The sequence below is a fragment of the Polypterus senegalus genome, chromosome 6, assembly GCF_016835505.1.
Source record: "Polypterus senegalus isolate Bchr_013 chromosome 6, ASM1683550v1, whole genome shotgun sequence".
Classification (NCBI taxonomy): Eukaryota; Metazoa; Chordata; class Cladistia; order Polypteriformes; family Polypteridae; genus Polypterus; species Polypterus senegalus.
In genome coordinates, this window is record NC_053159.1 from 191,273,276 (window position 1) to 191,298,579 (window position 25,304).

General features: G+C 41.5%; 1 protein-coding gene across 2 annotated transcripts in view; it reads left to right on the plus strand.

The window, feature by feature from the left end:
- The window catches only part of LOC120531913, a 28,496-nt gene extending 3,863 nt beyond the window's left edge, over positions 1 to 24,633 (plus strand). For both annotated transcript variants that reach the window (XM_039757768.1, XM_039757769.1), the window contains exons 2-7: positions 820 to 931; positions 7,468 to 7,520; positions 13,818 to 14,126; positions 14,267 to 14,335; positions 17,996 to 18,118; positions 24,010 to 24,633. In XM_039757768.1, coding sequence (XP_039613702.1) covers positions 834 to 931; positions 7,468 to 7,520; positions 13,818 to 14,126; positions 14,267 to 14,335; positions 17,996 to 18,118; positions 24,010 to 24,164 — 807 coding nt within the window. In that variant the 5' untranslated portion in view covers positions 820 to 833 and the 3' untranslated portion in view covers positions 24,165 to 24,633. The remainder of the gene's footprint in view (positions 1 to 819; positions 932 to 7,467; positions 7,521 to 13,817; positions 14,127 to 14,266; positions 14,336 to 17,995; positions 18,119 to 24,009) is intronic.
- Positions 24,634 to 25,304: the final 671 nt, after the last annotated feature.

The window sequence follows — 25,304 nt, forward strand, 5'->3', positions numbered from 1 at the left end:
GTGCTTCCATATTATAAAGAACAAAACAAAAATTAATCCTTTTTTATATTGCTACTAAATCTTCACATTTAACAAGTTATGTGTGGGCAGCAAAGTGTTACTCCTTGGCTCCACTGAGTTTCCCTGCCCTCTGGTTTCCTCAAACATTTAAAACTTCGGATAGTTGCCAGGTTCATGGAAGATTTCAAATATATCAATGTTAGTGAGTTCCTGAATTGTGACTGATGCTTCTGGGACAGGTTAAGTGTGCATGGGAATGTGTTTATTTGCCTGAGGTACTGTTTAAACTGAGCAGATCATGTTGTCTTTTTTGTCTTGTACAAGTAATTGTATTTTTTACTGCCTTTTGTTCTGTTCCAGGAGCCTACTTTATACCTTCTTTCACTTGGCACTTTAGTTGAAGTTCCAAATATGTGTGTAAGAATGTGAGTTGGGCCCTGTGAAGTACTGGTGGCATGTACTGGGCTCTTTCTTGAGTTGTATCTTAGTGCTGCTGGCTACATATGTAATGAATGAAATTGACAGAACCAAGAATTATGTTTGAAACATGCCAAATTTAAAAAAAAAAAAAGTTGAAGAGGAAAGCTGGGGTGCTTTTTAAAATTATTTTGATATGTTTTCCTTTTTTTTTTTTTAACATAGCATCCTAAAGTGATGATCAATTTGGGCAGTAACCTATAATGTAATAGGAAGCAATTTTTTGTTCCTTCAAAAAAGTGTGGTGTGTGTGTATATATGTATATATAATTATTTATTTTATTTTTTTTTAACTCAGTTTTGAAGTTACAACTCTATCTCTCTTTGTTTTCTCATTTTTAGGGCTAAATCCCAAAATGCATGAGCATCCTATTTTATTTTTGGCATCAACACTTTATCCGTTTCTAAATATAGGCAGCTGTTTGTGTCACTTTCAAAAGAAAAATGGAATCTGGTAAGTGTTTTTAAATGCATAATAAATCTGTATTAAATTAGAACAGGGAATTCACAAAATACTCAGCAGTGACAGGTTGAATTCCGCTGGTTGTGTCAAATCCCCAACTTCAGTGGTTCTCAAATGGAGTCCTTTGGACCCCCAGTGTTGGCAGGTTTTTGTTCCTGGCACACAACCAGTCAGCCATTTCCCTTTAGTTGTTGTCATTTCATTTGGTGTTTCTTTTTACCTGCATTCAGAAATTCACAGCAGTGTGATATATATTTTATTTTTTCACATTTATAAGACATTTGGAAGTGTTTGTATTTTTCCTACAGCTTTAAACGTGTACAGTAACTCTCCTCAGTTGTTTTATATTAATTTGCCTATGTGAACTCTGACCCGGACACACACAGACGGACAACATAGTTTCACCCAACACACCGTTTATTTACAAGTTATTTACAATAAATACGTGCACTCACAACCCCAGTGCCTCCAGCACCGATTCCCCCAAGTCCAGGCCACACAGTCCTGTGCCTCTCTTTCTCCTGGCCGCCAGTCCTCACTCCAGCTCCGTCCTCTTCCACCCGACTTCCACTGCTGTGCGGGGCCGTTCACAGAAATTTGTTGTAAAGGAAATGCAGGTCCCCGTCTTGTACCAGACGGCCCATCCGCACGACTACACCACTGTGAACGCTGGCCGGGACACAGACAGACGAACATCGTAAGTTCACCCAACACACTTTTATTTACAATATTTACAATTATATTTTCAGTGCACTACCCAGTGCCTTCTGCACCGTTCCCCCAAAAGTCCAGGCCTCACAGTTCTTGTGCCGTTCTCCTGGCCGCCTCCAGTCCTCTCTCCAGCTCTGTCTACTACCGCCCGACATCCACCAATGACTGGAGGAGGCGCCCCTATAGAAACCGGATGGGCTCCAGCTGCTTCCCGGCAATCTCCCGCGGACACACCCCCATGTGGTGGAAGGGCCGGCTGCGCACCCGGACCATCTTCCCCCCGGCACTTCCTGGTATGGCGGAAGTGCCGGGCTCCCGGGATAATAAGGCACTGGGCCACGGGCCCCTACAGGGCTGGGCTTCCAAGCCCTCTACCTGAGGCCTCCAGCATAACCAGGACGGACGCCCCCTCTCGGTCTGGAGGAGGCACAAGCTCTCCTCTGGTCCTCCTGGGTGTCCCGGCCGGGGACCACACCTATTAGTCTGCTCCTTAGTTGTCTGCTAATAATGACAATTAACAATGAGCCGAGCAGACATGAGGACAGCCAACACTGAATTCTGAAAGGCTTGTGACTGCCCCACTAACATACTCGATCTGAAATAATGAATTAAATGACTAGAACACACATAAAAGCAGAATGCAACTTTTAAAAACTAAATTTAAACAAAAACATTTCCATGTAACAAGCATAAATGCCTGGTACATTCTAAAAAATACCAAAACTTAGTTTTAGAGTTTCTAAATTGACACCAAAACACAGAAAGTGGTAAATAGCCGTGTGCTTAATTGGGCTGAGAGTCCAGGTAAAAACAGAAGTGAATTGGAGCAAAACCTGCAGCCACATTGGATCCCCAGGACTGAGTTTGAGAGCCACTGCCCTCCTTCAATCTTCCAAGAAAGCCATACTTGAAATTCATTTGTTTTTTTCGTTGCATGTATTCACCAGGGCCACAGACATTAAATGAAAGCAAATGAAGTTGCTCCATCTAAAATATTTCAAGCTTGTAAAAATTAAGGCCTCATGTACTACTACATCAGTTAAAACGAAAACATACAGAACACAAAGAACTGAATTTAAGGCAATCTGTGAGTTTGAGAACGATTATAATCATAAATCAGTTAAACTTTATTTCAGATTTCTAGTTTGAATTGTTGTAATTGTCCATGTGAAGTGTGCACTTTCCTCAGCCTACTCTTTGGGTTTTCTTTCCACATCCCCAAAATTGTGCTGGTTAGATTTATTGGTGATTCCACTGTGATATAGCGGGTGCACAGCTCAGATGAAAGGCCAGTTTTTAAAAGCCACACTCGCGGCTTAAAGAGGGGGAATGGTGGTGTGGCCAGTGCGGTTCCTGGACGCTGCGTGAGGCGGGCGTTTCCTCACTTATGTGCACAGGTGAGGAATCGTCTGCATCTGTAATTGATGCCGGGAGCTGCTAATCGCCACACCTGAACCGCGTCCCCATTATACAGTGCATCCGGAAAGTATTCACAGTGCATCACTTTTTTCTCATTTTGTTATGTTACAACCTTAAGAAACAAAATTCTCTGGTCTGATGAGACAAAGATTGAACTCTTTGGTGTAAATGCCAGGCGTCACGTTTGGAGGAAACCAGGCACCGCTCGTCACCAGGCCAATACCATCCCTACAGTGAAGCATGGTGGTGGCAGCATCATGAAGTGGGAGACTAGTCAGGATAAAGGGAAAGATGACTGCAGCAAAGTACAGAGACATCCTGGATGAAAACCTGCTCCAGAGCGCTCTTGACCTCAGACTGGGGCGACGGTTCATCTTTTAGCAGGTCAACGACCCTAAGCACACAGCCAAGATATCAAAGGAGTGGCTTCAGGACAACTCTGTGAATGTCCTTGAGTGGCCAGACTTGAATCTGATTGAACATCTCTGGAGAGATCTTAAAATGGCTGTGCACCGACGCTTCCCATCCAACCTGATGGAGCTTGAGAGGTGCTGCAAAGAGGAATGGGCGAGACTGGCCAAGGATAGGTGTGCCAAGCTTGTGGCATCAGATTCAAAAAGACTTGAGGCTGGAATTGCTGCCAAGGGTGCATCGACAAAGTATTGAGCAAAGGCTGTGAATACATACGGACATGGGATTTCTCAGTTTTTTTATTTTTAGTAAATTTGCAAAAACCTCAAGTAAACTTTTTTCACGTTGTCATTATGGGGTGTTGTGTGCAGAATTGTGAGGAAAAAAATGAATTGAATCCATTTTGGAATAAGGCTGTGACATAAGAAAATGTGGGAAAAGTGATGAAGCGCTGTGAATACTTTCTGGATGCTCTGTATATAGTAGGAGCACGAATGCAGAAAGGGAGAAAAAAAGAAAAAGAAAGTGAATGGATGTTAAAGGAGAAGAAGGAGGCAGGAAGGAGAAAGCTGGTACATACAAAGAGCAAAGGTATGCTGGCTGTCAAGAACAGAAGGCAGCTGGGCAGTAAGCCCTAGTGGGGTGTTTGGCATGCACCCTGGGCAGTCGGTAGTGGTCGCTCCTGCTGACTGTTTGTGAGGAGCAGGAGTGACTGGCATGAGGTTGGTTTGCTGCATAAGGCCGTGGGAGTCAGGAGGCTTGGGAGGTGAGCGCCCTGGCCTTTCAGAGCAGCTCTCATTGTAGCTGTAAAGTCTATAAGCTGTGCTTTGTTGAAAATATTCTTCAAAGTCTGGGATTTGCCATTTAATCAAATGTCTTCAAATGGAGTTTGGAAAGCCCAGTTTTAAGTCTGAGGCTTCAAGCTAACAGTCACATATAATGTAAAATTAATGTCCTGCTCGTTGTTTTTCATTTTGCTAGCTCTCTGACGTTTTTGTTTTTTTCTTGGTTATCCCAGAAACTGAATTATTTTTGGAAGTACCACTGTTCATTTAGGGTCTTATTAAGTGTTGACATCTTCTTATACAAATCTAAAGGTTTGTCCACACTGCCATATAAAATATTAGCATCTCTCTTTTAATGTTTCTTGGGTACGCCTAATGCTTTTACATTTTTCTATAAGAACAATAGTGTTGCTTTAAAGTCATATTTTCACTTTACAAAAGTTAGAGAGTTGCATATGAATTCAGATCAAAAGCAGAAAAATGTATCAAGTTACACACAGTTGTAGTTACAAAAGTTTTTCATATATATCCAATAAACACCCGATATTTGTTTGTGTTGGTGGCTGGGAAACCTTTTTAATCGCATAATATCATAAAGAACTGAGTTAACAATGTTACTGATACAAAGGGCTTGAAGGGGAACAAATTAAAAATAAAAATAACATCAGTCAGACAGTCCGTCATTTTCTAACCCGCTTAGTCCTGAACAGGGTGACGGGAGTCAAAATTTGGTAATGTTACTACAGGAAAAGGACTGAAGTTGCTTAATGCTGTGTCTTTAAAATGAGGCACAGAGCACATGGACCAGGTGTGCTGATTGTCTGCAAGGTGTCTGTGGAGTTACTGTAGATTACAGAATTCCTGGTGCTGACTCATAGACTTTAGACATTATTCGAACTCCGTAGCAGTGCTGTGTGGCTAGAAGGAGGCAACACAGTCAGTGTTTCCCAGCACTTAACCCTCGCCCATCCTGATGTCTTACAGGTGCAAAATATTTACAGTAAAAATAAGAAAGGTTAACATTAATGAACAGCATGTTGATGGTCAGCATTTGTACACAATGCAAGTTTATAAAGAACACTTTGAGCTTATTGGATGAACAGACACAAACTTGTTCAAACTTAAATCATTTTGATTCTGTAAAGTGCGGTGCAAAACATCCTATTAAACAGTGTCAATCACCAGTGTAGTCTATGCATTACTTCCATTGCTTTCATTAATTTGCATTTCACCAATTATATTTATTAAGCCCCCAAGGACATTTTGTTCCAGATTTAAGTTTTCCAAGTGTGTTTTGCTTATTTCTTTGACACATTATTACATTTAAATATTTCAGATACTAAGCATATTGTACTGACCGGTCTTGCAATTCTGAGGGCCATGTAGCTACACAACTGCCGAACAGCACGCTTTCTGAGGGAGCAGCAGGTTAGACAAGTGAAGCATCGCAGTGAGCTGTGAGGAGCAGAGAGGAAGAGGGGCTCCTTGAAAACAATGGAAGAAGTGCAAGAGCCTGCAGTCGGTTGGCAGAAACAATACAAAGAGTGAGGAGGTGGAAAGATATTGAAGGAGAGGATGAGTATTGGTCAGGTTGAGAAGTCCCTCATGGCCTTAATGGCGGCAGGGTGGTGCAGCTTCGGTTGGTTGTGGTGGACTGGGCTGGACATCAGGCAACAGTATTGGGGTTTGTGGCTCCAGCACATCTACCCAAGTTGTTGGTGTTGGTTGTTACAATATTTAAAATAAACTAGGCTGACCCGCCTTTTAAGGCGACTGACTCTTAAGTTGACCACTTCTTAAGGCAATTCATTATGTAGATCAATTTGATATTTTACACAAACTCATTCATTTGGTTATATTGCATTTGAGTGGTATTACTTTAATACTCGTAGTTTCTGTTATTTTTGTGATGAAATTTAAACTTTATTTATATATTGAGGTCGCCCTTTTGAACCCCCCTGATATTTACTACGCGGTGAGGCATTTGTACTCCATCAACATTAATTATTTCCAGAGACATCATTTTGTCTATTTTTCCAGCGCATCGTGCACAAAAGCAAGGGAACGATGAGAGCACAAGAACTCTGCTCATATCATGTCGCTTCGTACCGCAGGCTGCAAGTAGTAAGTCTGTGATAAGCGGAATACCGCTACGCTTTCCACTCACGGGACGGAAGGACAATCCCGACCGCTTTTATATAGTAAGAAAGAAGAAGAAGATATCGCACAGTCTGGAATAGAAAATCATCTTTTACCTGGAAAAACAAAACTACAAATCCCATCATGCATTGCAAAATGGACGGGGCGTGTGTGAAACTCCGCACCTGTGTAGCACTCACGGGACGGAAGGACAATCCCGACCGCTTTTATATAGAAGGATGTAATGCACCACTATTCCATTGCTATAGTAATGTTCAGTTTTATCCCTTTTATTGAGGGGAAAAATGTTAATTTTGCATTTAATTTTGTGAAAAATGCAAAGTCATCCATTATTTCCTTCTGTATCCTTTTGGCATATCGTCATTGAGATGTGAAAATTTTGACTTCGGTACCAGTAACTGCTTTTGCATTTTGCCAACACTAATTGGAACCGTATTAGTTTTGAACAAGTTAATGTCTTGCAAACAGGGGATAGGTCTTTCATCATAGAATCCTTATATATTTTCAAGGGTGAAAAATAATCGAAATGGAATATGTAGTGAAATTTACTGTAGAGCACAGACTTTTTTTTTTTAACCCTCCCATCTACAATTCCATGTCCAGGAATACGCGGCCATTTTTTATTTAAAAATTTTTGTAACCAGCACTGTGTCCGGTGTTGGTTCCCACATTATGCCCAATGGTGACGGGGTAAGCTCAGTATGAGGCTGGTTTGAGAGTCAAGCTATATATCATTCAAGGTTTTGAAAAATTTACATTGACCTTCACATGTAAAACTAATACCGTAAGTTAAAATTAATTTTAAGGTCCACTGTGATTGGTGACATTGTTGAGGGTTCACAGAACTTTCTACTGCATGCATTTTTTTACTGTATAAATTTTTCCTATTTACTTGTTGTATATTTGATTCCTTTATCCAAGAAGATGGCTTTATTAAGTCCTATATAATGACAGTGAAGAGAGTGGCCCGTCTTTCCATTTTTTATTCTGTTGGTGCTGCTTTAAACAGATACATGATATATGAAATGTCTTACTTTGCAGGAAGACGGTCATTTCTTTTATCATCACCATTTTGATCAGCCCTGCTTCGTGTGGTAAGTTAAACATGATTTTAAAAAAAATTAAAACAAAGCATTTCATTTTACTTGTAATTCCAAATTGTTGCCATGATCATAACTTATCATGTTGTGTATCTTTACACATGAGCACAAACTGTCTGACATACACAGTTAGAACCATATGTTTTTGGACATTAATAAAGTTACTGCATGTTTTAGCTTTTTTACCATAAAATATTTGGGGTTGAATCTTTAGAATGAGTGTGTTCTATGGCCGGCTTTATTATTTCTTTCACAATTAATCAGATAAAAGATCTGGAGTTGATTCCAAGTGTGGAATTTGCATTTGAAATCAGTTGCAGCAGTGAACTCTCAAGATGAGGTCCAGATAGCTGTCAGTGCCAAAACAGGCCATTATTAGGCTGAGAAAACAAAACGAGCCCATCAGAGAGATAACAACATGAACATTAAGAGGGTCCAAACAATCCGGTTTATTCTTAGCAAGATGGAACACACTGGTTAGCTCAGCGACACCAAAAGGCCTGGATGACCATGAAAGACAACACTGCTGGATGATTATAAAATTCTTTTCTTGGTGAAGTAAAATCCCTTCAAAACATTTGGCCAAGTTTGATGAAGGTTGAAATATCATTGTCGTAAAAGGTGCAAACCACCATGATAAATGGTGGAGGCAGTGCTCTGGCATGGGCATGTATGGCTGCCAGTGTAACTGGGTCACTAGTGTTTGTTGATGATCTGACTGCTTACAGGAGCAGTGGGATGAAATCTGAAGTATATGGGGCCAGACTGTCTGCTCAGATCTAGTCAAATGCCACGTATCTTATAGGACAGATGAACAACAACCTAAAAACATGTATTGTGAAAGCTGCAACAGCATTTTACTCTGCTTCTTTGTCTTGAATTCTGTGATGGCTGTGTAAGTCACCTGACTGCAACCCAACTGAATGTGCGCTTTACTTGTTGAAAAGGCACAAAGACCAACAAACAAGCATCAAGACCACTGCAGTAAAGCCTCATTAGGGAGGCTTCATCACCCAACATTTTGGGGATGTCCGGACTGTCATTGTCTGCAAAGGATTTCAACCAAGTATTGAAAATGAGCATTATATTTATGATTGTTATATATAGTCCATATAACTCAAAAGTAATTGGACAAACTAAGAATGGTTCTCGTTCTTAAACGGCTCATGTGATAAACTCCTTGAATTAAAGCCGAAAGTTTACACTGCAATCACGTCTTGGCTGCCTCATTTCAGACCCACTGTTGTGGTACACAGAGCCAAACGTATGAAAATTGTCAGTCAGTCATCATCCAACCCGCTATATCCTAACATAGGGTCACAGGGGTCTGCTGGAGCCAATACCAGCCAGCACAGGGCGCAAGGCAGGAACAAATCCCAGGCAGGGCACACGCACACACTAAGCACAATTTTTGGATTTCCAATGCATGTCTCTGGACTGTGGGAGGAAACCGGAGCACCCGGAAGAAACCCACACAAGCACAGGGAGAACACGTGCGCCACCGTGCCACCCTGAAAATTGTGTTTCTGTCCAAATACTTGTGGACCTAAGTGTAATGCTCATTTATATGAGAATTTGTGTGTGAATACATTAAATTACTTGAATTTTTGTATAATTAGGCTTCATTAGAATATTGATATTTACTTTGTATATGAGGACAATCTTTTTGAGTTTTAGATTTTATGCACTTGTTTAGGCTTTATTGTTCATCTTCATTATTTAAATGCCTTGGTCGTGTGGTGGAAGTTGAATAAGGAAGACTGCAAGGTTGAGTTTAGGGAGAAGGTAAGACAGGCACTGGGTGGCAGTGAAGAGTCACCAGACAGCTGGGAAACTACAGCAGATGTAGTAAGGGTGACAGCAAGAAGGGTGCTTGGGGTGACATCTGGACAGAGGAAGGAGGAAAAGGAAACCTGGTGGTGGAATAAGGAAATACAGTAGAGTATACAGAGGAAGAGGATGGTGAAGAAGTGGGATAGTCAGAGAGATGCAGAAAGTAGACACGAGTACAAGGAGATAAGACGCAAAGTGAAGAGAGAGGTGGAGAAGGCTAAAGAAAAGGAGTATGATGAGTTATACGAGAGGTTGGACACTAAGGAGGGAGAAAAGGACCGGTGGGCTACACAGAGAGGGGCCGAGCTGGGAAAGATGTGCTGCAAGTTAGGGTGATAAAGAATTAAGATGGAAACGTACTCACAAGTGAGGAGAGTGTGTTGACCAGATGGAAAGAGTACTTTGAGAGACTAATGAATGAAGAGAACGAGAGAGAGAAGAGGTTGGATGATGTGGAGATAGTGAATTAGGAAGTGCAATGGATTACCAAGGAGGAAGTAAGGATAGCTATGAAGAGGATGAAAAATGGAAAGGCCGTTGGTCCAGATGACATACCTATGGAAGAATGGAGTTGTTTAGAAGAGATGGCAGTAGAGTTTTTAACCAGATAGTTTAATGGAATCTTGCCTAAGGAGATGAGAAGAAGTGTACTGGTGCCGATATTTAAGAATAAGGGGATGTGCAGAGCTGTAGTATCTACAGGGGGAGAAAATTGATGAGCCACAGCATGAAGTTATGGGAAAGAGTAGTGGACAGTCAGTTAAGAAGTGAGGTGATGATTAGTGAGTAGCTGGATGGTTTCATGCCAAGAAAGAGCATGAGATTTTGCTCTGAGGATGTTGATGGAGACGTTTAGAGAAGGCTAGAAGGAGTTACATTGCGTCTTTGTGGACCTGGAGAATGCATATGACAGGGTGAGGAGAGAGGAGATGTGGTATTGTATGAGGAAGTCGGGAGTGGCAGAGAAGTACGTAAGAGTTGTGCAGGATATGCACGAGGGAAGTGTGACCGTGGTGAGGTCTGCAGTAGGAGTGACAGATGCATTCAAGTTGGAGGTGGGATTACATCAGGGATCAGGCTCTGAGCCCTTTCTTATTTGTAATGGTGATGGACAGGTTGACAGACGAGATTAGACAGGAGTCTCCGTGGACTGTGATATTTACTGATGACTTTGCGATCTGTAGCAATAGTAGGGAGCAGGCTGAGGAGACCCTGGAGAGGTGGAGACATGACAGAGGAGAAGAATGAAGGTCAGTAGGACCACCAAGACAGAATACATGTGTGTACAGTTGTGCTTGAAAGTTAGTGAACCCTTTAGAATTTTCTATATTTCGGCATAAATACGACCTAAAACATCATCAGATTTTCACTCAAGTCCTAAAAGTAGATAAAGAGAAACCAGTTAAACAAATGAGACAAAAATATTAGACTTGGTCATTTTATTTATTAAGGAAAATGATTGAATATTACATATTTGTGAGTGGCAAAAGTATGTGAACCTCTAGGATTAGCAGTTAGTTTGAAGGTGAGGTGTCAGATGTCTGGTGTTTTCAATCAAAGGGATGGCGAAATTCAAGACCGTTGTTACCCTCCCCAGGAGTGGCCGACCAACAAAGATCACTCCAAGAGCAAGGCACACGTGTAATAGTCGGCGAGGTCACAAAGGACCCCAGGGTGGGTAACTTCTAAGCAACTGAAGGCCTCTCTCACATTGGCTGATGTTCATGTTCATGAGTCCACCATCAGGAGAACACTGAACAACAATGGTGTGCATGGCAGGGTTGTAAGGAGAAAGCCACTGCTCTCCAAAAAAAAAAATTGGTGCTCGTCTGCAGTTTGCTTGAAGTTCACGTGGACAAACCAGAAGGCTATTGGAAAAATGTTTTGTGGAAGGATGAGACCAAAATAGAACTTTTTGGTTTAATTGAAAAGCGTTCTGTTTGGAGAAAGGAAAACACTGCATTCCAGTGTCAGAACCTTATCCCATCTGTGAAACATGGTGGTGGGAGTATCGGGGTTTGGGCCTGTTGTGCTGCATCTGGGCCAGGACGGCTTGCCTTCAGTGATGGAACAATGAATTCTGAATTATATCAGAGAATTCTAAAGGAAAATGTCAGGACATCTGACCATGAAGTAACTCTCAAGAGAAGGTGGGTCATGCAGCAAGACAACGACCCTCAGCACACAAGTCGTTCTACCAAAGAATGGTTAAAGAAGAACAAAGTGAATGTTCTGGAATGGCCAAGTCAAAGTCCTGACCTTAATCCAATCGAAATGTTGTGGAAGGACCTGAAGCAAGCAGTTCATATGAGGAAACCCACCAACATCCCAGAGTTGAAGCTGTTCTGTACGGAGGAATGGGCGAAAATTCCTCCAAGCTGGTGTGCAGGAATAATCAAAAGTTACTGGAAACGTTTAGTTGCAGTGGAATGGTGAGGATGCAGGGAGTAGAGTTGGCGAAGGTGGATGAATTTAAATACTTGGGATCAACAGTACAAAGTAATGGGGGGTGAGGAAGAGGGGTAAAGAAGAGGATGCAGGCAGGGTGGAATGGGTGGAGAAGAGTGTCGAGAGTGATTTGTGACAGACGGACATCAGCAAGAGGAAAAGGGAAGGTCTACAGGACAGTAGTGAGACCAGCTATGTTATAGGGTTGGAGACGGTGGCACTGACCAGAAAGAGGGAGACCTTGCAGGAGGTGGCAGAGTTAAAGATGCTAAGATTTGCATTGGGTGTGACAAGGATCGACAAGATTAGAAATGAGGACATTAGAGGGTCAGCTCAGGTTGGATGGTTTGGAGACAAAGTCAGATTGGCGAGATTGCGTTGGTTTGGACATGTGCAGAGGAGAGATGCTGTGTATATTGGGAGAAGGATGCTAAGGATAGAGCTGCCAGGGAAGAGGAAAAGAGGAAAGCCTAAGAGAAGGTTTATGGATGTGGGGTGAGAGAGGAAGAAGAAGAAAAAGGTTGTGTATATTTGGAGAGAGTGGGAATTGGTGCAGGGCTGCCTGCTTTTACACCGTGTTCAGGTGGGCCATTTGCAGTCTCCTTTAAATTAATAGTGTTATACACAAGAATGTATGTCCACATTTAAGTTTGCATAAGTAGCTAGGCAGGCAAAGTGTAACCAATTTGTCCACCCCTATTTCCCTGTAGTGTGAAGTGTATTTATCAAGTACCTACAACAATAAGAACATTTCTATTTCTCTAACACATTTGTATACAAGGAATGTAGCTCAAAGTGCTATAAAAGAAGAGTTACAAGAGAAAAACAAAACAGCAAGTTAAAAATAGACATTTATAACTAAATAAATATTATATAGAAAAATTATAAAGAATGAATATGCACTTACATAACACAGATATAAAGACAGTAGTATCCTAATTTGAGAATAAGTTTTTAAACTTCATTAAGAGAAGTCAGGTGGCCAAGAAGGAGAACAAACTCTAGGGGTGAGATGTTGGAGGAAAGGAAAAAACAAACAAACAAGCAAAATCTTCAGGAGTTCCACGCCAACAGACCACCCAACTCCCACTGAGCTTTCTGTTACCTAACATAAAGGTGCTAAAGTCAGTCTTATTATTTTTAATGCTAATTTTAGTCCATTTGTTGCAGTTGGTCTCTTGAGAGTTTGAGTCTCCTTACATTCCATCATCACAACTGGCTGCACATGACTTTGACCAGGTGGTGGTGGCATAAAACACCATCACAGAGAAACCAGAAAAGTAGGGATTTATAATAGAACATCCATGATGTATATGCTATTACAAAGCATGTATGATCTATTAGAAGAACAGAAATGAATTAAGAAAAATTCACATTTAAAAAGTGTGTTTTAATAGTTTTTTTTTTTAATTGATCACTGGTATTAGCCTGGCGTATCTCTATTGGTAAAATATTCCATATTTTTGGTGCATAACAGCAAAAGGCTGCCTCAGCACTTCTTTAATGCTTAGCTCTCATTATATTAAGCAAACCAGTGTTGGACAATCTGAGGTTACTACAGAATGTAAGGGACAGGCACTCCAAAATATACAAGGGAGCTTGTAAGACTATTCAGAGCTTTATATACCATTAGCAGTATTTCAAAATCTGTTCTAAAGGACACCGTTAACCAGTGTAATGATGTTAAAACCAGCTTCTAGTTAAGGTTCTGGCTGCTGCTTCATTTTGCACTAATTGCTGTCAATATGATGTCTTTCTTAGGCATTCCTGTTAGGAGTGCATTACAGTAATCTAGTCGGCTTAAAACAAAAACGTGAACTAATTTTTCAGCACCATTCAATGTTATAAGAGGTCGAACTTTTCTTATATTCCTTAAGTGAAAAAATGCAGTCCTAATAATCTAGTTAATGTGTGGGAATCCTGCCTGCTATTTATAAGACCTGTGTGTTACGTACAGGAAGAAAGCAACAGATACTTGTAATGGCATTTTTTGTTTTTCCCTTCTACCAGATATATTTGAACTGATTTGTCCGGAGCAGGTACCGGCAGCTCTTGGCAGTAACACCACAATCAACTGTACAGTGAGTGGGGACCATCACGATTTAGATCAAGTTTGTTGGAGTCGTGAAGGAAGACCTATAGCAGGATACCAGAGCAAATGTATGATTCATGGAATCCTCTTGGACGAGAATCATGTTAGACAAGGAGATGTTTCCCTTATAATTCCATTTGTGCAGGAGTCTGACAGTGGGAATTATACCTGCTTTGTGTTCAAGAAAGAGACTTATCGTACCAGGAACATCACACTAAGTGTAGAAGGTACTTTTTTTTTTCTTTTACAGTTGTTCTTTGTAAAACTGCTCTTTCAGCATAAGGTTGAATTCTATTATACTTCCATGACCTGAAGGTTGATGAGTAATGTAACATGTGCTTCCCTTGTTTTTAATTTTCTCTTACAGCCCAAAATGAAATGAAGAAACAAGAACACTCAAAGCCTACACCAAATAACAATGGCACAGTTACTACTGGTATGTGACCTTTGTTCTCCTACTGAAATTTCTGATCTAGTTTTGATTTGGCAGGCCTAAAAGCGGCCATGTTTTCCACATTGTCGCTGCTATCTTGCTATGTCTTTGGGTCTAGGAGATCTGAGTGTGTTTCATTTTAGTTTAAGAGAGTGTTTTTCAGAAGTGAATTATTTTAAAAATGTTTTATTAAAAATGTGTGTGTTTTAGACATTGGACAGACATGGACAAATTTGTTGGGACTCCGCCACTGAAAATGGAAGAACCTACAATTATCTTTGAAATAATTTGAAACTGAAAAAAGTCATTAGCACCCATCATTGCTTATTGCGTATTTAACAAAAATCTGACTTGACATTAGAGTTTTGATTCAAGCAAATATTTCAAATAAGAAAACAAATGAAAATGGCATGGACAAAAAAGAATGGAACCCTTAACCTAATATTTTGTTGCACAACCTTCAGACTGCAGTCGGCTGGCACCCTGCCCAGGGTTTGTTTCCTGCCTGGCGCCTTGTGTTGGCTGGGATTGGCTCCAGCAGACCCCCATGACCCTGTAGTTAGGATATAGCCGGTTAGATAATGGATGGATGGACAACCTTCAGAGTTCACAGTCACTGTTTGGCCCACTCATCCTGAGCAAACTGCTCCAGCTGTGTCAGGTCTGAAGAGGGTTGTCTTGGAGGCGTATTTCAGTATTTGTCCATAGATTTCTGAGAATTCAAATCTGGCTTCACAGAAGGTCACTTCAGAACAGTCCAATCTAGTTTTTCACCATTCTTGGGTGCTTCTCGCTGTGTGTTTTGGCCGATTATCCTGTTGGAGGATCCGTGACCTGTGACTGAGATGGAGCTTCTGACTCTGGGCAGGACGTTGCACCCCAGAATATCTTTAGATTTCGTTGTTTCTTTGTTGATCATCATTTCCTTGTAGATTCACATTAGAGTTACTCCTGTTCTCCAAGAGTAATGGACTTGTAAGCCCTCAATTTAATTGAAAAAGAGATTCATTCTCTCTGGCCGTGGTTTTTGGGTTCTGACTGGGGTTTGGCACAATACACACCTTTTATATATTCTTTAGCTTTAACGGTATCCATTCTACAGTGCCCCTTAAGTGACAGGTGGAAAAAATAGATTGGAGACCAAAACAAATCTAATGGCAGAAACAACATTTTATAGCAGAAAAAAAAAATTCCATCCATTGTCTGACTTGGGGGTGCTGATCTTCCGCTCCAATCTGCACCAGTGCAAATCTGACATCACAGCCTAATGATGCCAACAGGACCACATCATCCTGAAAAAGCAGAGATGTGATCCTGAGTTCACTGAACTGGACACTCACCACTCCTTGGCTGCACCTTGAAATTCTTTCTTTAAAAAGTATGACCAGAAATGACGACAAAGGGCAGCCTTGGTGGATCCCTACACCCATTTGGAATGAGTCTGACTTTCTGCCAGCAATGCAAACCAAGCTTTTGCTCTGGTTGTACAGGAACCCAATAGGCCACAATCAGCCTGAAGCACCTTCCCAACAGGCCATCCTTAGGGTTAGTGTTGTATGCCTTTTTCAATTCCACAAAACACATGTAAATTGGTTGGTCATACTCCTATGGACCCTCCAGATTCCATGTGTGGGTTGAAAGCTAGGCAAGTGCACTGCGACTCAAGTGAAATCCACAATGTTCCTCCTGAATCCAAGGTTTGACCAGCACATGGACCCTGCTTTACAAAACCCTGGCATAAGCCTTCCCAGGAGGCTGAGTAATTTGACCTCCTAAAGTTGGAACACATAGTCCTATTAATTCTTAAAAATGGGGCCACCATCCCAGGTTGCCAGTCCCAAGGCATTGCCCCCCAACCACCACACAAAGTTGGAAGAGGTGTGCCGGCCAAGATGATCCCAACAACATTCAGAGCCTTAAGGAACTCCAAGTGAATATCCTCCACCCGGGGCCTTGACACCAAGGAGTTTTTTTTCACCTACCTCAGCAACTTCAGCCCCAGTGATGGGCAAGTCCACCTCCAAGTCCTCAGAAGAAGGAATGTCAGGAAGATCAGCTTGTTGTCATGGGGGTCGCTTATTTATCTTTTATCAGAAGCAAATGCGTTTTAAAATTAAGTATTTAGGAAACAAAGGTCAGAATGAGTGTGGAAAGTATGATCTTCATTCCAGTTATCACCTCAGTGAAAAACACGGCCCATTTCTCGTTATTTTGTGATGCAAGTATGCATCTGTTGCTGTTTAGAATAATTTTAAATTTCCTCAGAGTTATTAAATAATTATAACAGTTTTATAAACCTATTGAATTTGGGTGAACCAGTTCATTTGATAGTGAGGTCTCTCAAATGGTTTCTGATTAACACGATCAGTTATTCCTCATTGTCTTTTTGTTAAAGCTGACACTCCATTTCAAAGAGTCTCAACTGTTTACACCCTAAATAGGGTAGGGTGCCTCAGGTATGAGCTGTCAGTAATTTGGGCTGGTGTTCTGCACGTCTGCAAACTCTGTTGTCTGCTGTCCTATAACACACACAACTGAGAACCGGCGTCCTCCATCAATGAACCTTAAGATCCATCAGTACAGACCTGGAATCTGATGCCTCACTTTCTGAGTGGTGGTCTCTGACAGCATTGACGTTGTGTGTACACCCTGGAATGCAACTTAATTTGTTTTACTAACATATTTTATCAGATTGTAAAATTGATGGTGTGTTTATATTAACTGTAGTGTATTGTTTAACCTCGGTGTCTCTTTATGCAGACTGGTTTGTTCATTTTACATTAAACCACATTGTGTAGTGTTGGCAGGGGTCGGTGTTTTTAATTTCATGTTTGCAAGTCTTTGTTACCAGAACCAAAACCTCCAAGTAATTGGCAGATACCTGAGTGGATGCTGATAGACATTTTATTACTTAATTACTTAATAACTGGAAGTGTTCACTTACTTATAAAAGAATGAACTGTGAAAGTAAAGTCAAGATGAGTACGCCTACTTTTTGCATTTTGTGAAAGAGAGTAATTTCACCCAACCTGAAATCCAAAAGCTCAGGCAGGTGCTTCCTGAAGCCTTGATTATGATTTAATGATTTCATAGTTTCTACATTTCACGCAAACATAAAAGTGTGCACACTTAAATTTCAATTCTGTTGTACACTACAGTTTTCAATCTGAAGTGAGTATCTTGTGATTGGCAACACAAATTTTAACTGCAACACAAGAGCTGCCGATTGGTAAGCAATCCACATGTGTATCACAAGAGACGGCTCAGCACATCTTATTAGATGGATGGCACCTCAGTCTTATTCCTTGTCTCTCTTTGAAGATAAATTTTATGTATTGAATCATCAGTTTTTTTTAGGCTTGTACTTACTGTTTTCATTGTCATTTTAGGCGTCATTTATAAACAGCATGTTTTAAAATGAATAATAAACCCTTTGAACCAGATGTAAAACAGTGGGAAATGATATTAACCTGTTACTTTTAATAGTAATTTATCTTTCTTAATCTCGCAGTTAATAAAATGTTTATTTATAGCCTGTTGATAGTAGGCTTCTAAAGGATATTTAAGGTGTTGCCCTGTTTTTTTCCCATATGTGGAAAAAACTGAAATCTTCTTACCAAGACTGACCATTTTTATTTATTTTCTTTTCCCTTCTATCTTTAGGTCCTAATCGAGAGCTTCCGAGTAATTATCTTAGGTGCATCATTTGCATCATTCATATTTACTGCATTACTGGTCTGGAGAGTTTTGATGAAGAATTGAAGAAGTGGATGAGTATACTAAAAGGTGTGCAAAGTTTGCAACAACTTCTTTAAGCTGCTCCCATTAGGGGTCAACACAGATGATCATCTGTTTCCATAACTTCCTGTCCTCGTCATCTCCCTCTGTCACACCCATCACCTGCATGTCCTCTCTCACCACATCCATAAACCTTCTCTTAGGCCTTCCTCCTCTCCTCTTACCTGGCAGCTGTATCCTTAGCATCCTTCTCCCAGTATACCCAGCATCTCTCCTCTGCACATTTCCAAACCAACACAATCTCGCCTCTCTGACTTTGTCTCCAAACCATCCAACCTGAGCTGACCCTCTAATGTCCTCATTTCTAATCCTGTCCATCCTCGTCACACCCAGTGCAAGTCTTAACATCTTTAACTCTGTCACCTCCAGCTCCGTCTCCTGTTTTTTGGTCAGTGCCACCGTCTCCAACTCCTATAACATAGCTGGTCTCAATACCGTCCTGTAGACCTTCCCTTTCACTCTTGCTGATACCCGTCTGTCACAAATCACTCCTGACACTCTTCTCCAGCCACTCCATCCTGCCTGCACTCTCTTCTTCACTTCTCTTCCACACTCCCTGTTCCTCTGTACTGTTGATCCCAAGTATTTAAACTCATCCACCTTCAACAACTCTATTCCCCTCATCTTCACCATTCCACTGACCTCCCTCTCATTCACACACTTGTATTCTGTTTGTTCCTACTGACCTTCATTCTTCTCCTTTCTATAGCAGATCTCTACCTCTCCAGGGTCTCCTCAACCTGCTCCCTACTCTCACTACAGATCACAATGTCATCAGCAAACATCACAGTCCACGGGGACTCCTGTCTAATCTCGTCTGTCAACCTGTCCATCACCATTGCAAATAAGAAAGGGCTCAGAGCCGATCCCTGATGTAATCCAACCTCTACCTTAAATGCATCTGTCACTCCTACTGCAGACCTCAATACTGTGTCACTTCCCTCGTACATATTCTGTACCACCCTTACCACTTCTCTGCCACTCCCAACTTCCTTATTCAATACCACAAGTCCTCTCTAGGCACCCTTTCATATGCTTTCTGTAAGTCCACAAAGACACAATGCAATATCTGACCTTCTCTCTACTTCTCCATCAACATGAGTAAACATCACATCTGTGGTGCTCTTTCCCGGCATGAAACTATCCTGCTGCTTGAAAATTATCACCTTCTTTCTTAACTGAGCTTCCACTACTCTTTCCCATGACTTCATGCTGTGTCTCATCAATTTTATCCCCCTGTAGTTACTGCAGTCCTGCACATCCTCCTTATTCTTAAAAATTTGCATCCTGTCACTGCCATCAATCCTGAGCACTTCCTTGCTTCCAAAGGTATGTCATCTTGACCAACGGCCTTTCCATCCTCTTCATAGCTACCCTTACTTCCTCCTTGCTAATCCATTGCACTTCCAGATCGCCACATCATCCAACTTTCTCCTTGCCGTCTTCCACCATTTGATCCTTCACTCTTCTTTCACTCTCTTCTTCTTCTTGATATCCAGTGTTACCCTACAGACCACCATCCTATGCTGCCTAGCTCCGCTTTCCCCTAACACCACTTTGCAGTCTCCAATCTCCTTCAGATTGACACTTCTGCACAGGACATAATCTACCTGTGTGTATCTTCTTCCACTCTTACACGTCACCCTGTGTTCATATATTCACCACAGCCGTGCCCATCTGTTTTGCAAAATCTACCATCATCTAACCTTCTGCATTCCTCTCTTTGACACTATACCTACCCATCACCTCTTCATCCCCTCTGTTCCCTTCACCAACATGTCCATTGAAATCCTTGAATGTCCATTGAAATCCTTACCAATCCGCACTCTCTCTCCCTTGGGTACACTGTCCACCACTTCATCCATCTCACTCCAGAAATCTTTCTCCTCCATTGCACACCCAGCTTGCGGGGCATATGCTGTAATATCATTCATCACCCATTCAGTTTCCAGCTTTATTATCCTCACACTGTCCAACATTCTTTTCACCTCCAAAACACTCTTGACATACTGTTCCTTCAGGATAACCCATCCACACCATGGTAGGACAATTTGAACCCACCTCTGGTCTCCCTGGTCTTCCTCTCCTTCCATCTGGTCTATCAACCTTCCTTCTCTCCATCATATTGGCTAACTCTCTCCCTTACTACTCATACTGCCAAGATTCACAGCTCCTATTTCCACTTCCATTCTCTTAACCTTCCTCTTCTTCCCGCTGTCTCTGGACACGCCTTCACCCTGTCCGCATACTTATATGCCAAAATTTTACACTGGATGCACGTAACCTGAGATAACCTTCCCCATTTATCCGTGCTTCTCTCCGTGTTACTACTTTGTTTGCACATTACACTTGTCGTTTCTCGTATTGATCCTTCATATTACATTGCTGTGTCGTCTTTCTTAAAATACAGGACTTTGGCTTTGTTCATGTATGCTTTTATAGGCACATTTCTGGCATAGCTCACACAAAAGGAGGGTTTGTTGGGACTTTCTTCTGTGCTTTTAGTATTAAGTTCAGTAAAACATGCAACTGCTGCCATAGACAGTAGATGCACATGTCTGATATGCTACTTTTCAGTAAATCTCTGAATCCTGCAGAACTCCAATGTGAAAACAGCAGTTATTTTGTACCCAGTTTATATTTTGGTGGGTGCCATTTATCTGAATGGTTAGCACCTTTCTAAGAGTTAAATTGTTCACATCTTCTTGTTGCTGTTAATATTAATACATTTGACTCTCCATGATCCTAAATATGATACAAAGATGGACTGAGACTGAATGGAGAAGATTACTTTAAATATATTTCACTGAAATACTGTGTAGATTTAATCTGTATGCTGCATGTAATCTCGCTAACTAGTAAATGTACACTGACTTACAGAATGGATGAATAATGACATCCCCAGGCCTCCTAACCACCAAGAACACATGGCAACTACCCTGATGTGGTACAGAGTACTATTTTGTGGAAATTTTGACATGAATAGTTTGGTAGAGCCATATGAGAATTTTTGTTTGTATACAGACTTTGCTAACATTAACATTTACTTGCCTAACTAGTCATGCCTGTCCCTCTTTTGCTAGTAACTAGCAAGACATGGAAGTCGTACACAAACTCAGTCAGACAGTGGGATGATGGTGCCTGGTGTGTCTTGATTAGCATCAAATCATCATGGTACCCCACTGACCACGCCATCGTCTGGCTTAATACCGCCATAGAGATTTAAATGCTAAATAAAGTGAGAGTTTCACAACTACCAATTGCTCCAGATGACCAACTGGCTATGATCTGATAAAAATGAGTTTTTGCAGTTTAAGTTTAGAATAAAATTCCTTTGAGGTGAACAAGCGGTAGTAACATGGACAAAACACACAGACAACACATGGCACAACTTTACCTGCATGATGCATGTACAGTAGCCGTGTCCACTATTGTACTGCCAGGTGTTTGCTGGTCAGTGTGAGGCCAGGAAACCATTAAAAAGGATTTTTGTTCTAACAGCAGCGTCAGACTGCTGGCTTCTTTTCCATAAAGGTCAAGGAGCACATGTAGGCCTCTTTGGCATCTTTTTCAAATGTAGCACGGTCCTCCTCAGAGGTGGGTGAAAATCAAAATGCTGTGAACAATACATTCCTGATACTGATCCTGAGGCATTCCTTGGCCAGCCAAGAGACATAGTCCCTCCAGCATGTCCTGGATCTTCCCCGGGGTCTCCTCCCAGTTAGACGTGCCTGGAACTCCTCACCAGGGAGACGTCCAGAAGGCATCCTGATCAGATGCCCGAACCACCTCATCTGACTCCTCTCGATGTGGAGGAGCAGCGGATCTACTCTGAGCTCCTCCCGGATGACTGAGCTGCTCATTCAATCTTTAAGGGAAAGTCCAGACACCCTGTGGAGGAAACTCATTTCAGCCGCTTGTATACGCGATCTTGTTCTTTCGGTCACTACCCATAGCTCATGACCATAGGTGAGGGTAGGAACATGGATCAACTGGTAAACTGAGAGCTGATACTGATCTGCTTTCTTTTTATTTGCCCAATTTGCTGTGGCTAACTCTTTAAGGAAGCAAATGTTACTGGACCTTTCATATCTGTTTGCTGGCATATGGTGTGTCACCTGAGTCAAATGGGAAAAGCCTAAACTGGAAGTCAGTCATTGTCCAACCTGCTATAACCTAACACAGGGTCACGGGGGTCTGCTGTAGGCAATCTCAGCCAACACAGGGCACAAGGCAGGAACAAATCCAGGGCAGGGTGCCAGCCAACCGCAGGACAGACGCACACACTGGTGACATCAACAGAGGCTCACTGAATTAACAAGCCAAATAAGAAGGCAGGGTCAGCTATGGGATGCAGCAGTGGAGGAGAGAATAAACAACAACAACAACATTTATTTCTATAGCACATTTTCATACAAACAGTAGCTCAAAGTGCTTTACATAATAAAGAATAGAAAAATAAAAGACACAATAAGAAAACAAAATAGATCAACATTAATTAACATCGAAGAAGAGTAAGGTTCAATGGCCAGGGGGGACAGAAAAAACAAAAAAAACTCCAGACGGCTGGAGAAAAAATAAAATAAAGACAATAATGAAGGCATTAGGAACAATTCTGCAGATTTTCTGTCTCTCAGTCACACCAGTGAGGCCTTTCAGACAGCAGAAATGTGTCAGGAAACGTTACTGAAGCTCCTTTACATCTACAGCAATACATGTTTCTACTTGTCTTGTCAGTCAGTCAGTCATTTTCCAGCCTGCAATATCCTAACACAAGGTCACAGGGGTTTGCTGGAGTCAATCCCAGCCAATGCAGGAACAAATCCTGGGCAGGGTGCCAATCCACCGCAGGGCACACACACAGCCACGCACAAAGCACACACTGGGGACAATTTCAGATCACCGATGCACCTAACCTGCATGTCTTTGGACTGTCGGAGGAAACCGGAGCACCCGGAGGAAACGCACGCAGACACGGGGAGAACATGCAAACTCCATGCAGGGAGTACCCAGAAAGCGAACCTGTGTCTCCTTACTGCGAGGCTACCACTGCACCACCGTGCTGCCAAAATGCAAATTTGTGATTTAAAAAAAAAAAAAAAAGATTAAGAAAAGACCTTCATGCTAAACTGAACAATTCATGTTGTTAAGTTACCTAAAGAAGGGTATAGAGGACACTGCAGGGCCAACTGGTCCCTCACCTGGCATAAAGACAATTTCACAAATTGCTTTTAAAGACATCATTTTAATAATAAGTTCTATTACTGGGGTTTGAGGGGCTCATTTATTTTCGTAGCAGCCGGTGAGGCTGTGCCTGCCTGCCCTTAATGTGTCAGGGTTTACATGCAGGTTTGTATCCGGCATTGGACTCCTCTCATTTGGAGCTCTTTTGATTGCATGGCGCTCTTTTAGTCACTTACAGCAGGGTTTCTTAAGCTGGGTTTTGGGGTCTTAGGTTGTTTGGTCCTGAGTTACCGTTATATTAAATGAAAATGGATCAGGAATGCTTTGTGAAGTGGGCCGAGGTGGGTTGCTACAGGTGGGTTAAGCATTCGACTTGCTCTGATGATTGTCCTCAATTTACCCGCCTGACTCTGACAATTATCTTGAATTCTCCAAGGGGGATAATTTCATCCAGTCTCTGTGCCCCCGACTGATGATTGCCCAGGCATTCAACAGTGGGTCTCAAAAACATTAAAAAGGGCAGGATTGGGTCATACCCAAAAAAAACAAAATTTCAAGAAACCCTGAATTGCAGCATGGAAGTCAGGTCAGTTAATGGTGCATAGCAATACACGGCAGTTCATTGTAATGTGTGGTAGTCTGCTTGCCTCTGATTTTTGCACATGCTGAATGACGATTGATTTGTTTGTTTTTAGGGTCTCAGAAGCTCAAAGGCATTAATTCAAACGGGGGATTTTTTTACTTGAAAGACTACTGCAGTTTCACATCAAGCACATTGGTGTTCACGCTTTCCTTCCGTTGTGCCAAATCCTGGAAGTCATCGTCCGAACTAATGTTCTGTTTTTGTTGAAGGAGTACCTTGGAGTTTAAGGACAGTCTGTTACTGATAAGACCATGAGTGATCACTGTAAGCAATAAAGCGGAGAACATGTTTCCAAAAGGCAGCAAAAAGTCACCAGCCATGGCCTAACTCTTGTTTGATATAAACTAAGCAGTTTGGGGTGGATTTATGACGTGGCTAAGAGAAGGTGGGGTTGGTTTCAGGCTGTTTGCACACTGTGTTAATTGGGTTTTCAGGACTTTAATTTTAAAGTTCTAGATCAGCATTAATATAAGGACCTCCTTTTGTTAAATTAAAATATTGTGGCTTATTTTTCTTCCACAAAAGTGACCACATCCATGGAGAAAAAGGGAAAAGCTTTTATTTTGTAAATATTGTGTATAGTATATTTATGTATTTTCGTTTTTCCTTGGGATGTTCAGGGCCACACTATTACTGTATATTTTGTTACAATAAATTTCAAATGTTTCCTGTGTAACAAGTGTTTAGAATTTTTTGTGTTACTTTGCCAATATAATGTGGAAAATGTTGTTTCAGGGAATTGTGGGCAGGCTTCTTATACCTCCTGTCTGGTCCGTTTCATTGATGGTCCTGTCACAGGACAGCGATTTCCAGTTATAGACCTCATTTACATAATCTTAGCAAGTCGGGTGCCAGTGAATCAGTCCAACCGATCTGCAGCTTGTTCTAACAAACCAATCACGTCTGATCTTTGTTTTAAGTCATAGGGATCGGCATCCGTGTGCATATGAGAACTGACAGCCAATGAGTGATCAGCCTGAAGTACAATGTATATAATGAGGTGATAAGGTGTTTAAAACCTGACCAACAGAAAAGAGGCTCGTCTGTCTAATGTCTTGTGTTTTACCTAAAATTGAAAAAAGAAAGAAATAAAAGTGCCAAGATTGTGGTCGAACTTGCCATATCTATAAAGCCTTCGCACAGACACCAGTTCTGTCAAGCAAACACATTATTGGCTGTCAGAAAAAGGGGGTGAGCGTGTGCTGCTTTGGAATCTCTGCTGGAAAGTTACCACAAAGTCATCTAATTTGACAGGCCCTACAATGTCTAGTTGTGTAAATTGAATTATTTAAGTAATAAGATCAGTTTGATATCCACTCTGACAAGAAGTCCTGTAACATGAGGTCC